The sequence below is a fragment of the Oncorhynchus masou genome, chromosome 8, assembly GCF_036934945.1.
Source record: "Oncorhynchus masou masou isolate Uvic2021 chromosome 8, UVic_Omas_1.1, whole genome shotgun sequence".
NCBI classification, from domain to species: domain Eukaryota; kingdom Metazoa; phylum Chordata; class Actinopteri; order Salmoniformes; family Salmonidae; genus Oncorhynchus; species Oncorhynchus masou.
Window position 1 is genome coordinate 32525840 of NC_088219.1, and position 15451 is coordinate 32541290.

Genomic DNA, 15451 nt, shown 5'->3' on the forward strand with positions numbered 1-15451 from the left:
AATGGATGGTGCTATTAACGTGAGAAAGGGATAATGTAACAAGATATACTAGTCCCCTCCACAACTCCGAGCAGGCCAACACAGTGGAGCCACAGTTTGAGACACATGTCATACCTGCAGTGATACTGGTGCTCATCTACTGGAGTACAGGTAGGAGTCTTATAGTGATACACCTGTATTGTATGTAGGGCTGTGCTACACTAATATACAGGGCGGCAGGTAGCCGAGCGGTTAAGAGCGTTGGGCCAGTTACCAAGAGGTTGCTGGTTCAAATCCCCTAGCCAACTAGGTATCTGCTCAACAACTAGGTATCTGCTGTTGAGCAGATACCTAAATTACTTAAATGTAATACAGCTGTTTTTAGTGTATGTAGGGCTCTTTTACACTTAAACGCATGTGTTTGTGCTGAAATTGTAGTGTTAAACTGATATACAACTGTGTTACTGCATGTAGGGCTGTGTTGGTGCCTTCAGAAAGTATTCATACCCCTTGACTTATTCCACATTTTCTTGCAGCCTAAATTATTTTTTCCCCCCAGGCCCATCTACACACACTAGCCCATAAATATTTTTCCAAATTTATTGAAAATGATATACATAAATATCTCATTTACATAAGTATTCACAGGCATGCTGTAAATACTTTGTAGAAGCGCCTTTGGCGGGAATTACAGCTTTGCTGTCTTTGGTATGTCTGTATCAGCTTGTGGTCATTATCCTGTTGGAACGTACATTTTCGCCCTAGTCCGTCGTTTGCATTCTGAAGCTGGTTCTCTTCAAGGAATTGGCTGTATTTGGCTCTCTTCATTGTTCCCTCTGTCCTTTTCAGTCCCTGTGGCTGAAAAGCACCACCATAGCATGATGCTGCCACCACCATGCTTCATGTAAAGGGATAGTGTTCAACGGGAGATGAGCTGTGTGGTTTTCGCCAGACATAGTGATTTGCATTCAGGCCAAAGAGTTCAATTTTTGTCTCATCAGACAACATAATCTTTAGCTTTTTTCCCCATCTTTCACATGCTTTTATGCAAATTCCAGGTTTGCTGTCATGTTTCTCAGGAGTGGCTTCCATCTGGCCACTCTCCCATAAAGCCCAGATTGGTGAAGTGCTGTAGAGACTGTTGGGTTTTTTGCCACCTCCCTGACCCAAGTCCTTCTTGCCCAGTTTCTCAGTTGGGTCGGACGGTCAGCTGTAAGCAGAGTCTGGGTAGTTCCATGCTTTTTCAATATCCCAATGAAGGAGATGACTGTGCTCTTGGAAACTGCACTCTAGAAATGGTTTTGTACCCTTCCCCAGATACACTTTTTCCATATTTTGTTGTTACAGCCTGAATTTAAAATGGATTAAATTGAGATTAAACAGGCCTACACACAATACCCCATAACGTCAAGGTGTAATTATGTTTTTTTACAAATTAATAAAAAATGAAATGTCGTGAGTCAAGTTTTCAAACCCTTTTGTTACGGCAAGCCTAAATTAGTTCAGGAGTAAAAATGTGCTTAAGTCTCAAGTTTCATGGACTCACTCTGTATGTATGCGATGATAGTCTTTGACATGATTTTTAGAATTACTACCTCGTCGCTGTACCCCACAAATAAAATTATCTGTAAGGTCCCTCAGTCAAGCAGTGAATTTCAAATACTGATTCAACCACAAAGACCAGGGAGGTTTTCCAATGCCTTGCCAAGAAGCATACCTATTGGTAGTTGGGTAAAAAATTAAAAAAGCAGACATTGAATATCCCATGGTGAAATGACACATGGATGGTGTATCAATACACCCAGTCACTACAAAGATACAGCCTTTCTTCCTAACTCAGTTGTTGGAGAGGAAGGAAACAGCTCATGGATTTAACCATGAGGCCTATTTTTTTTTTCTCTCTGGCGAGTTTAAAACAGTTACAGAGTGTAATGGCTGTGATAGGAGAGAACTGAGGATGAAACAACATTGTAGTTACTCCACAATACTAACTTAAATAACAGAGTGAAAAGAAGAAATCCCGTAAAGAATTAAAACATGACAAAACATGCATCCTGTTTGCAATAAGGCACTAAAGTAAAACTGAAAATGTGGCAAAGAAATTAACTTTATGTCCTGAATACAAAGTGTTGTTTGGGGCAAATCCAATAAAACACATCAAGTACCACTTTTCATATTTTCAAGCATGGTGCTGGCTACATCACGTTATGTGTACGCTTGTCATCAGCGAGGACTAGAGAAATAGAGCTAAGCACAGGCAAAATCCTAGAGGAAAACATGGTTTAGACTTCAACAGACACTGGGAGACAAATTCACCTTTCAGCAGATCAATAACTGAAAACACAAGGCCACATATACACTGGAGTTGCTTACCAAGACAACATTGAATGTTCCTGAGTGGCCTACAGTGGCTTATGAAAGTATTCATCCCCCTTGGCATTTTTCCTATTTTTTTGCCTTACAACCTGGAATTAAAATGGATTTTTTTTGGGGGGGTTGTACCACTTTGAAGATGTAAAATATTTGTGAAACAAACATAAGACAAAAAAACCCGGAAAACTTGCACATGCGTAACTATTCTCTTGGGGTATGTCTCTATAAGCTTGGCACATCTAGCCACTGGGATTTCTGCCCATTCTTCAAGGCAAAACTGCTCCAGCTCCTTCAAGTTGGATGGGTTCTGCTGGTGTAACAGCAATCTTTAAGTCATACCACAGATTCTCAATTGGATTGAGGTCTGGGCTTTGACTAGGCCATTCCAAGACATTCAAATGTTTCCCCTTAAACCACTCTAGTGTTGCTTTAGCAGTATGCTTAGGGTCATTATCCTGTTGGAAGGTGAACTTCCATCCCAGTCTCAAACCTCTGGAAGTTTTTAGTGCTATTCTGTGAGGCTAACCCTAGGTAGACGTCAGTGACATTTACATTTGAGTCAATGGTACTGAGTGGGCTGCCCACAGTGGGCTTCTTTCTAAGGCTGACAGTTTCAGTGCAAACAATGGAATTCAATTCTATGTGTATATGATTATTACAGACAATACCCTCGGAGCTAACGGTTAAAGTAGCATTGGGCCAGGGGTGAGTGTTCTGACAGTAAACGAAAGGTTGCTGGTTCAAATACCCGAGCTGACAAGGTGAAAAATCTGTCAATGTGCCTTTGGGCAAGGCACTTAACCCTAATGCTCCAGGGGCGCTGTACTTCTATGGCTGCCCCTGTAAAACAACACAATTCACTGCACCTATAATGTGTATGTGACAATAAAAATAGTTTTAATTGTTTTATACTTTACACAAGCACATAGCCTCTGGAATTCGGGGTGCTGAAGGTGTTGCAGAACCCCCTGACAGAACCCCCTGACAAATCTCTCTCATGTGCACTATGCCTTTATTACTTCTGTATGAGTGGAGAAAATAACTCCTAGGCTGAGCAGAGCAAAAAATATTCCTCAGCACAGTCTAAATTGGCAAGACTGTCCACATATGTAGAAAGGATGCCAAGTAATTGATTTTGGTTCAGTAGCATCCTATGCTGAGGTGATCTGCTCAGATCTACTGCTACAGCCTAAGAACGCCCTAACTGCCCCAGTGGGAGGGGGCTCTAGGGGCCAAAGGTGTTATGGGGCCACAGCTTCAACATCACCTGCTCCACATTACCCAGGAGTCGCCTTCCTCCTCATGTTCCCCAGCGACAACAGAACCCAGACCCAGCTAGCTGTCAATCACTCTGCTACCTTCCTCTTCCCTGCTGCAGATTACTTCCACCAAGGGCACAACACCTGTGTTAATAAGAATGACTTTTTACGTCATAACTTCTCTGACAGTGAGCTCCACTCCCTCATTGTCACAGGTAAACTGAACATGGAACTAGCTTTTGACTTTGTCAACATTGCCAAATTTCCACAGACGCTTAGATCTGGACCCATTTTCATAGAGTCTAAGAGTAGGAGACTTATCTAAGATTAGGTCCCTCACGGCCCATGTAATCTTATTCAATATGCACTCCTAATCAGAGACGCTTTAATTCTGAAATAGGATGTTTTGCTGGTAATGAGTGCTGACCTAGGATCAGTTTAGCTGATGATCAATCCCCTCATTTTGTGTTTCTATTGCAACCAATCCTCTGACATCTTTTACCATCAGACTGGTAGTAGTGCTACGGTCCCGTTCTTCAAGACCACCAGGTGGAAGAAGAGAGTAGGAGTTCTTACATCTCCTTTAACCTTTTTGATATGTCATGTAATCGGTGGTATAAAAAAAGTACCCATTTGTCATACTTGAGTAAAAGTATAGATACCTTAATAGAAAGTTACTCAAGTAAAAGTCATCCAGTAAAATACTACTTGAGGAAAAGTCTAAAATTATTTGGTTCTAAATATACTATATAATATATGTAAGTATCAAGAGTCAAAATAATTTCAAATTCCTTATATTAAGCAAAGCAGATGGCATCATTTTCTTGTTTGAAAAATGTTCTGATGGCCAGCGGCAGACTCCAATACTCAGACATAATTTTCATTAGGAATGTAGTGAAATAAAAAAATGACAAAAATACAAATAGTAAAGAACAGATACAAAAGAAAACTTCTTAGGTAGTACTCTAAAACATTTTTACTTAAGTACTTTATACCACTGCATGTACTCAAACAAAAGTCAAACAAAAACAGATTTTCACTACATAAAAACATTTGACTGAAAAATAGTGAACCTTCCTTCCTGTAATACTTTCTTGTGCATTGTTTAGATTGAGAACAGTAACTGCATGCCAACTGTAAGGCACAGTATACAATTGTACAAAAAAACATAATTGTTTCATTGTAATTAAGCTATATATATATATATATATCTTTTTTTTTTAAATACATTAAATTTACAGACACAGGGCTGTTGGGCTACTCAATTAAATGATTTAGGACAAATCTGGATCAATCTTGAAATAAGTGAAAAATGAAAAAATGTGTGGACTGCACAGTAAATGTACACAATGCTTCTGGTGAATGAGTAAGGATAAAAAACAAAGGCAAAATAGATGTACATTTTAAGGTGGATATTTCCATGTCTGTATTGACGACAGATATAAAATACACAATTTATGGGCATCCCGTGCACCACAAATGCACAATATTTCATGTTTAATGACAATTAAAAAAGGTGCAATCTGCAAGTTACAGCTGATCAATTCTTATTTCAATTAACAATATTTACACATTGATTTTGAAGAATTTAACTATCACATTGATCTCATGGACTTGCATCCATAGCACACTCATTTGGAGAGAGTGGTTACACTTCTCTGGCCCTGGTATCCCTAAGATTAACAGCAAACCGAGTGGCAGGGCTGCCGTTTGATTTCACAAATTATTACAGATTGTAGCTTTAAACCACATTTGTTTCTAATATACAACTAGTTTTCAATTGCCACTGAGTTCATGTGCAGCAGAATTCCCTGAAAAAAAATATATAGTTTTTGGAGATTCTCATTTACAGAATATATAAATTAGGATCAAGCACATTGATTGGATAAAAATGATAACTTTAAACACTTCCCTGTGTGATTTTTTTTATCTCCTTCAATTCAACCTCCCCTCTCTCAGTAGTACATTGGTTCATCTTCAGGGAGTGCCATCAGAGAGAGACCGTTGATGTCCTCCACATGGTTGTGTTGACATTGGGAGACCTGGGGGGCAGGTCATCATTCCCTTTCTGGGTTCAGTCACTGACTTCACCCCGACTGGCGGAGATGTTCTCATTAAGAAAGAGCTCACAGTAGAGTAGGAGGTAGATAGATACAGTAGCTGTTCCCTCTGAGATCGTCTACATTACAGTCAGCAACTGCAGACAGACTGATCAGACCGACAAACCACCTTTCATCCTAAATTACTACTCATTATGATTAGATTGGTCAGTCTGCAACCGCCGGCAGCAACTTGGTCGATCTCAAACACACACTATGTGTAGTAATCTAGCTTGCCGCCGATGGTCTTGCAGCCATTGACGGAGAAGATCTTATCACTCTTGGGGAAATAGACCAATTCTCTGGCCATCTGGTCAACCACGTCCTGGTCGGGCTCCAGGCCCTTGGCGGACATCTCTGCCATGCCACACAGCAGCACATGTCTGTACTCCAGAGGCAGGAAAGGGATGAAGAAGTCAACTAGGTTCTTGTCTATCAGACTGGTGTGCCACAACCCACCTACACAGAAAGGGAGGGGGGGGGACAGTCATAAGATGGGCAAGAAGACGCTACCACCAATTCCTCTCAGATGTACACAAGTGCCTCGGGGGTAAGGATAGTCATAAGATAGGCAGGGGCAAGAAAGGCAGATGGACAGAATAGAGATATAAAACACAGGTCATCTTTGTACTGAAGGACTGAAAAGTCTCCAATAACATCCCAAGTCTTCTAACTCCAGGCTTAGTAACAAAGGGAAAAATCTTAACCTAAGCGAAACATACACTACATGACCAAAAGTATGTGGACACCTGCTCGTCAAATATCTCATTCCAAATATATGGGCATTAATATGGATTTGATCCCCCTTTGCTGCTATAAGAGCCTCCACTCTTCTGGGAAGGCTTTCACCTAGATGTTGGAACCTTGCAGCGGGGACTTGCTTCCAGTCAGCCATGTACATTAGTGAGGTCAGGCACTGATGTTGGGAGATTAGGCCTGGCTCGCAACCGGTGTTCCAATTCATCCCAAATGTGTTCGATGGAGTTGAGGTCAGGGCTCTGTGCAGCCCAGTCAAGTTCTTCCACACCAATCTCGACAAACCATTTCTGTATGGACATCGCTTTGTGCACAGGGACATTGTCATGCTGAAACAGGAAAGGGCCTTCCCCAAACTGTTCCCACAAAGTTGGAAGCACAGAATCGTCTAGAATGTCATTGCATGCTGTAACGTTAAGATTTCCCTTTAGTGGAACTAAGGGGCCTAGCCAGAACCATGAAAAACAGCCCCAGACAATTATTCCTCCTCCACAAAACTTTACAGTTGCCACTATGCATTCGGCCAGGTAGCTTTCTCCTGGCATTCGCCAAACCCAGATTCGTCCGTCGCACTGCCAGATGTTGAAGCGTGATTCATCACTCCAGAGAACGTGTTTCCACCACTCCAGTGTACAAAGGCGGTGAGCTTTACACCACTCCAGCCGACACTTGGCATTGCGCATGGTGATCCTAGGCTTGTGTGCGGCTGCTCGGCCATGGAAACCCATTTCATGAAGCTTCCGACGAAGTGCTCTTGTGCTGACATTGCTCCAGAGGCAGTTTGGAACTCGGTAGTGAGTGTTGCAACCGAGAACAAACTATTTTTACGGGCTACGCACTTCAGCGGTCCCGTTCTGTGAGCCTGTGTGGCCTACCACTTCGCGGCTGAGCCGTTCTTGCGCCTAAGCATTTCCACTTCACAATAACAGCACTTACAGTTGAACAGGGCATCTCTTGCAGGGCAGAAATTTGACAAACTGACTTGTTGAAAAGGTGGCATCCTATGACAAAGTCACTGAGCTCTTCATTAAGGCCATTTTCCTGTCAATGTTTGTCTGTGGAGAATGCATGGCTGCGTGCTCGATTGTATACACCGGTCAGCAACGGGTGTGGCTGAAATTTCCAAATCCACTAATTTGAAGGGGTGTCTACAAACTTTTGAACATAGAGTATATGATTTGTTAAATATGGAAAAGGGTTACCAAAATGCATAAGTTCGGCTACAGCCCTAAAGGACGGCAAAGAGGTGGCTTACTCTGCTTGTTGTTGAACACGGACAGGGAGAGAGCTGGTTCTAAGTGTTGCAGCTTGATCTCCTCTCGGTCTCGGCCTGCTTTCCAGAAGTCCAGAGCCACCTGCGTGATGTGCTCTCCTCCAGCATTGCTATGGAGATGAGCAAAACAAACTAGTAGATATTAAAAGTGGTCCAAAGTGGGGGGTTTTCTTCTTCTCACTGGCCCGGTCAGACCTGTTGGCCAAAAATCTACTAGAGAGAACAGAATTTTCACTGGTCCGGATATTGGGTAGTTTATAAATGCATTAGGGTCATGTCGGGCCTACGTCAGGGTTCCCCAATAGGTGGTCCGCGTGGTGATTTTATTTGCAAAATCTGAAGTAACTCAACTTTAATTTTGTGGTTCCGTATCTGATTCACAGCTGATTTTCAGCTAAGTTGTGGGAAAGATAGGATGATGGATGACTACTATACTGTATTTGAATGTAAGTCCAGTTTAAAAAATTCTAAAGTCTCCAAAAACAACACATGAATTCTTATCGCACACTGCTGGTCTGTCTGGCCTACCTGAGGAAGATGAAGATGGCTTGGCGGTAGGAGACCCCGTCCAGATATTCGTAGTAATCCAAGTAGGGCTTTATACAGTCGATTAGGCCAGGATGCATCTTGTCCATCTCGTCAAAGATGAACATGGAACGTGGGCAGTTGGTGACGTTGCCTTTGATCCACTGCTGCAGCTGAGACTGAGGGATGGTCTCAACAGTTTAAAGACTTATCTACAGCAGTGAAGACAGTTTTACAGCATAGCCGCAAAATACATTTAAAAATTATTTTCAGCTATACATTCTGTATCATATAGAACCATCAAATTCAAATCTGGACCTTGAAGCCAGTTCAAATGTCTTATTTCCATTCTTCCCCAGGGACTGATTTAGACCTGGGACACCAGGTGGGTGCAATTAATAATCAGGTAGAACAGAAAACCATCAGTACTCTGGAACTTGTAGGGCAAGATTTGAATACCCCAATATAGAATATGCATAATAGTTTTTTTACAGCCTAATTCTCCATTGAGAATTTCCCTGCCACGGTTGCAAGGTAGTATATTGTATTTCAATATTACAAAATACTTGTTTTACCTTGTAGTTCTCAATCTGACTCAGATGAGGGAAGTGAGCTGTAGACACAAACTGATGGACGAAACTGCTGGCCATGCCCTCCTTGTAGATGTTTTCAGCTATCAACTGGCTGACTAAGTTCTTCCCTGTGCCAGTCCAGCCATGCAGAGAGAGCGCCAGGGACTTTTTAGGGTTTTTATTGTTCATGAAACCCGTTACAGCTTTCTGGATGACTCTGGAGGCAACATGTTGACCAAACAGCTTCTGATCTAGGGCCACTTCCAAACCTGATGACAGGGAAGGAGTTGATTATTAAGTGTTAATGAATGGGACGTGCTATGAATACACCACCATTATTTCTATACAAATAACAGGTGGTTATATTCATAACATGTTAAGCATGTAGGACCTAGCTGCTGAGTAGGCTAGTGGTGATATCACTATATGTGATAAAGTGAAAATCTGTGGCCAGCACTCGACCCTAACCTGCTAATATAGAAGATCCGCTGTAGGCTACTGTCAGAGATGGTGGAAGGATCTTTTTTTTTGGACTGATTTAGGCTTTGTTTCTGCTTATAATTTCAGACATTTTGGTAGGCGATTTGTTGGTAAACTCCTACAATTAGATACATGCAACTTCTCTTCTGTCATATGTTGCATTGGAGGAATAAACTCTTGCTCACCAGAATTAATGCTTCAATCTAGTTGACATCAGTAAAGTTCTCTCTGTCATCTCTGCCTCTTTCGTGAAGGAAAGACGTTTAGCTGTGAAAATGACCCAAAATGTTCCTAATGCGACATCAGTTGGGCTTGGATGCATCTTTTATGTGGTTTAAATAGCTTATGATGCTGATAAAGATAGATACCGGCTGTAGAGGTGCTAACTAAGCATTCGCATTCTCTCAAGATGCTGAAATAATTTTTCTCCACTCCTGTTCCCGAGTCAAAATTGTGCCTACATTTAGTGTATAATTTTACTGCAAGCAAATGCTTAAATCGGCAGGAGTTACTATTAAGGCTATGTCAATGGTTATAGACTAGTCAGTGTCCAGATTTCAGTTTCCATTCAACCCATCTGAACAGTAGCCTAGGTTACAGTTCCCTTCACGTGCATAGGCCTATTTGAAGTCCCTTTCTTGTAACTGTCAAATTTGTATAGCGCCTCACAATCATCACACATAACATAGCCGGTGATAACAACACTACCACTTCACCAAATATTTCCCAAATATTACTTATCAGGCCCTCCCTTCCCATTTCGCAGTTTTTCTCAAAGTGAATTAAACTTTGACGTTGTCCTACCTCAGTGGATTGATTTTTCTGCCTGTTTGGCGATTGGCGTGTAGGCTATAGTAGAATAAGGGTGTAAAATAAGGGCTGTGTTTCAGTGAAGACTTACCCTGGCGTGACATTTTGATAACCATGTAAATCTCTCTAGGACAAGGTAACTTTTATCAATATATTCACCTGTATTACCCCCCTCCGAAATGAAATGCTAATTTGCTGCTAATGTGGATATCATTAAGAATTACAAATGCCATGATGATATGGCCAAGTCTGCCAAATCGAATCGAGGCCCAAGTAAGAATCCCTGGATTAACAATCTAATGTTAGCTAAATGTAGTAATGAATAAATTGGCAACGTTTCTTTAAATAGACAATTCTCTTAACTGTCTTGTGTGGGTTTGAAATGGACACAACACCTGACAGCAAAGGTGTCAGCTAGAGATAATGTGCAGGAGCTTGCAGGGATTTTTTTGCCTGTGTACTTTGATGCTAATTAGCATTTTTGAATCTATGAGTAAATAGAGCCAAATATATTGATAAAAGTCACCTTGTCCGAAAGATTTACATGGTTATCAAAACATCATGCCAGGGTAAGCCTACACGAAACACAGTCCTTATTTTCAGATTTCTAAAATACCTTACGGGGAAGAAATGGTAGAAAAATGATTGGAACCATTTCCCTGTTTGACCCCTAGGTTTTATGGGTTTTATGACACCTCCACTTTGGGGCTCTTATTTAGCGCGTGTACAGTTACATGCCGACCAGACCGCTCGTGCGCATGTTGAGTTTGCCAAGCATTAAAACATTAAATGGCAATTTAGCTAGCGGCTGCTAGCTAATTTGTCCTGGGATATAAACATTGGGTTGTTATTTTACCAGAAATGCACAAGGTCCTCTACCCCGACAATTAATCCACAGATAAAAGGGTAAAAATTTGTTTCTAGTAATCTCTCCTCCTTCAGGCCTCTTCTTTGTTCTTTATATGGCAGTTGGCAACCAACTTTAAGGTGCATTACCACTACTACTGTAGTTGCAAACTGGCATATAACATCCAAATTTTATTTGGAACGGCAAACCAGATAAAATTAAATGGGCCTATTTATATAACGAATATGAATTCGGTGGGAAGAAATTATTAAATCTTAAAGCATTAGACCGGTCACTAAAGGCATCAGTCATACAAAAGTTAAACTTAAATCTAAACTGGTTCTCTAGTCAATTGGTACGAATGTCTCATCCTATATTCAGGAAGGGCCTTTTCCTTTATTCAGATTACACCTGCTTACTTTCGGTTGTTTGAAAAGGAAATATATCTCCAAAATATCTTTATTTTTTAAACAAACCTTAGAAAGTTGGTTGCAATTTCAGTTTAATCCACCTGAAAGGACGGAACAAATAGTACAACAAATATTGTGGTTAAATTCAAATATACTAATTGATTAAAAACAACTGTATTTATCAAAGAAATTTTTAACAAAGGTATAATTTTTGTGAATGATATCATAAATAGGACTGGTGGAGTTATGTCACACATGCAGCTAACATAGACATATGGAAATTACAACCAATTAATTGCAGCATTACCACAAAAATGGAAGAGGCAAGTAGAAGGGGGAAAAAAGTAAGGAACTTGTATGTCGGCCCTGTATTAAAGAACATAAATGGTTAAAGAAAAGTGTGATAAATAAAAACATATACCAATTTCATTTAAGGACCAAAAAACTGACAGCTGTGCCATATAAATTGCAAAATAGTTGGGAAGAGATTTTGGATGTACCCATTCCGTGGCACATGGTTTATGAATTGATACGCAAAACAACGCCGGATTCAAAACTTCACATTTTTCAATATAAATGACTATACAAAATTCTTGCAACTAATAGAATTTTATACATATGGGAGATACAATCTTCCCAGCTCTGCAGATTCTGCTGTGAGGAGGCAGAGTCATTAGATCATTTATTTTGGTATTGTCCATATGTAGCTTATTTTTGGTCACAGGTCCAGGATTGGCTGAAGAATTGCAACATTTGTCTAGAACTAACACTACAGATAGCAATACTGGGTGATTTGAAAAGCCATAGTCAATCGATCAATAATATAATTATTTTAGCAAAAAAATATATTTTTAATTTACAATCTGTAGAAGCTATGAGAATAGGAAGGTTCAATTATTTTGTGAAGCATCACAGCACAGTTGAAAAATATATGGCAAGTAGAAATCCAAAATGGATGATGTTGAGAGACAGATGGGAGGGGTTGAATGGAGCTGAATGGTGGGACTAATAACAAGATAAACAATGTAAAGCATACGGTATCTATAAAATCTATATAGGTTCGGAACTTTTGTGAAATAGCATAGTTACAAATAGAAAACAAACTGGATGGACATCAGAAATAGAGGAAGGACTAAGAACAAACAAGAGACAACTATTGTAAAGTAGACTGTGTCTACAGAATGTGTATAAGGTGTATGGATTGAAGGTAGAAGCAGAAGTGTTTATTAGTTTACTTCAATTGGGGGATCAGCGGTAGGGTTTGCGGGGAATAATAATAAAGGTATATTCTTTTAAAAAGTATGTATGTCTATATAGGTAAGTGTATGTATATATATGCATACGTGTATGGATATATATATTTACCAAAAAAATATGGGGTATTGGAAATGATGCAGACAATTACATAAGAAGCAACATTCTTTCCGCAATATTAAGCTGATCCACCCTCTAAATAAATAAAAAAAACACCATAATTAAGTTTACCGATGACACAACAGTGGTAGGCCTGATCACCGACAATGATGAGACTGCCTATAGGGAGGAGGTCAGAGACTTGGCAGTGTGGTGCCAGGACAACAACCTCTCCCTCAACATGATCAAGACAAAGATGATAGTGAACTACAGGAAAAGGAGGACCGAGCACACCCCCATTCTTATCAACGGGGCTGTAGTGGAGCAGGTTGAGAGCTTCAAGTTCCTTGGTGTCCACATTACCAACAAACTAACATGGTCCAAGTACACCAAGACAGTCGTAAAGAGAGCAGGACCAAACCTATTCCCCCTCAGGAGACTGAAAAGATTTGGCATGTGTCCTCAGATCCTCAAAAGGTTCTACAGCTGCACCATCGAGAGCATGGTTGCATCACTGCCTGGTATGGCAACTGCACGGCCTCTGCCCGCAAGGCACTAGAAGGTAGTACGTACGGCCCAGTACATCACTGGGGCCAAGCTTCCTGCCATCCTGGACCTCTATATCAGGCGGTGTCAGAGGAAGGCCCTAAAAAATGTCAAAGACTCCAGCCACCCTTGTCATACTGTTCTCTCTGCTACCGCACAGCAAGCGGTACCGGCGCGCCAAATCTAGGTCCAAGAGGCTTCTAAACAACTTCTACCACCAAGCCATAAGACTCCTGAACATCTAATCAAATGGCTACCCAGACTATTTACATTGCTCCCCCTCTTTTACACTGCTGCTACTATTTTATTATCTATGCATAGTCACTTTAATAACTCTACCCACATGTACCTATTACCTGAATTACCTCGAATAACCGGCACATTGACTCTGTACCGGTACCCCCTGTATATAGCCTCACTATTTTTATTTTGTTACTTTAATTTAAATATTTTGTAGGTATTTTTCTTAAAACTGCATTGAGGGCTTGTAAGTAAGCATTTCACTGTAAGGCCAGTTGTATTTGGCGCATGTGACAAGTACAATTTGATTTGAAGGCCTGATTCACAGTCCCCTCTGAACAGTTGTTCAGATGTCTCTGTTACTTGAACTTTGTGATGCATTTATTTGGCCTGCAATTGCTGAGGCTGGTAACTCTAATGAACTTATCCTCTGCAGCAGAGGTAACACTAGGTCTTCCTTTCCTGTGGCGGTCCTTATAAGAGACAGTTTCATCATAGTGAGTGATGGTTTTTTTAGACTGCACTGAAATTTTTAGGATGGACTGAACTTAATGTCAAAGTAATGATGGACTGTCGTTTCTCTTTGCTTATTTGAGCTGTTCTTGCCATAATATGGACTTGGTCTTTTACCAAATAGGGCTATCTTCTGTATACCACCACTACCTTGTCGCAGCACAACACAAGGAAAGAAATTCTACAAATGAACTTTTAACAAGGCATATCTGTTAATTGAAATGCATTCTAGGTGATTACCTCAAGAAGCTGGTTGAGAAAATGCAAAGCTGTCATCAAGGCAAAGGGTGGCTACTTTGAAGAATCTCAAATATAAAATACATTTTTATTTGTTTAACACTTTTTTCGGTTACTACATGATTCCATATGCGTTATTTCATAGTTTTGACGTCTTCACTATTATTCTACAATTGAGAAAATAGTAAAATAAAGAAAAACCCTTGAATCAGTAGGTGTCCAAACCTTTAACTGGTACTGTACATTTCACAAGAATTATACATTTATAGATTTTAGGTATTGTTTTCTCTTTTTTAAGCTGCACGTCAACCACACAATATTTCATGACCCACTAAAGTAGGCCAATGGTATATTGGTGGAGATCAATATGCAATTGGATGACTAAAACGCAAAGGGATTGACTGTGTCTACATTATCAAATAGCCTAAGTAAACAAACACTTCAACCATCTAATAGTTTAGCTGTACACATACCTGTTGAATTAAAAGCAACCCATTTTGACTCGCAACTTTCATGTAAATGATTGTACATTTTCTTCCCCACTGCTGCTAGGCCTAATGTTACTCCCGCACCGACAATTGTGGTTGAGATTGGTTCGAACGCATTCACAAGTACACTCGATATCAAAACATACAATATGTATGTTACTCTCATTTTCTCTTAAAATGAAAATGTAGCTACCTAGCTTATCATTTAAGAGTGGAAAGACGGAGTGCAAATCAGCTACGATCCTTCCTCCCACGTAATCATTATGCGACAGCAAAAGCAAATGTCGCGTTCAAACAACTTCCTTTTTTGATGATTATTTTTTATTAAACAGTAACATGCAAAACACAAGAAACACTCGAACATCTTCGACTTGAGACTTCATTACGTTCACGATAACTGGGAACTCGTGGGAAAAAAAGACTCAGGCTGAGAAAAATCCATTTGAATCAAATCAAATTATATTTGTCACATGAGCCGAATACAACAGGTGTAGACTTAACCGTGAAATGCTTACTTACAAGCACTTAACCAACAATTCAGTTCAAAAAATAGAGTTAAGAAAACATTTACTAAATTAATTAAAGTAGAAAAAACTAAATAAAAAGCAACACAATGAAATAACAATAAAGAGGCTATATACAGGGGTACAGGTTAGTCGAGGACGGGTCTTCCAACTTGGAATTCCAACTC

The 15451-nt window shown here is 40.2% G+C and overlaps 1 protein-coding gene across 1 annotated transcript; it reads right to left on the reverse strand.

The window, feature by feature from the left end:
* Positions 1-4477: 4477 nt before the first annotated feature.
* On the reverse strand, positions 4478-15014 carry LOC135544539 (torsin-1A-like). Its single transcript, XM_064972229.1, has 5 exons — positions 14746-15014; positions 8840-9105; positions 8268-8443; positions 7722-7849; positions 4478-6169 (listed from the first exon to the last, which is right to left on the reverse strand). Exons 1-5 carry the CDS (start codon positions 14924-14926, stop codon positions 5925-5927), a joined length of 996 nt encoding a protein of 331 aa, XP_064828301.1. The 5' UTR covers positions 14927-15014; the 3' UTR covers positions 4478-5924.
* Positions 15015-15451: the final 437 nt, after the last annotated feature.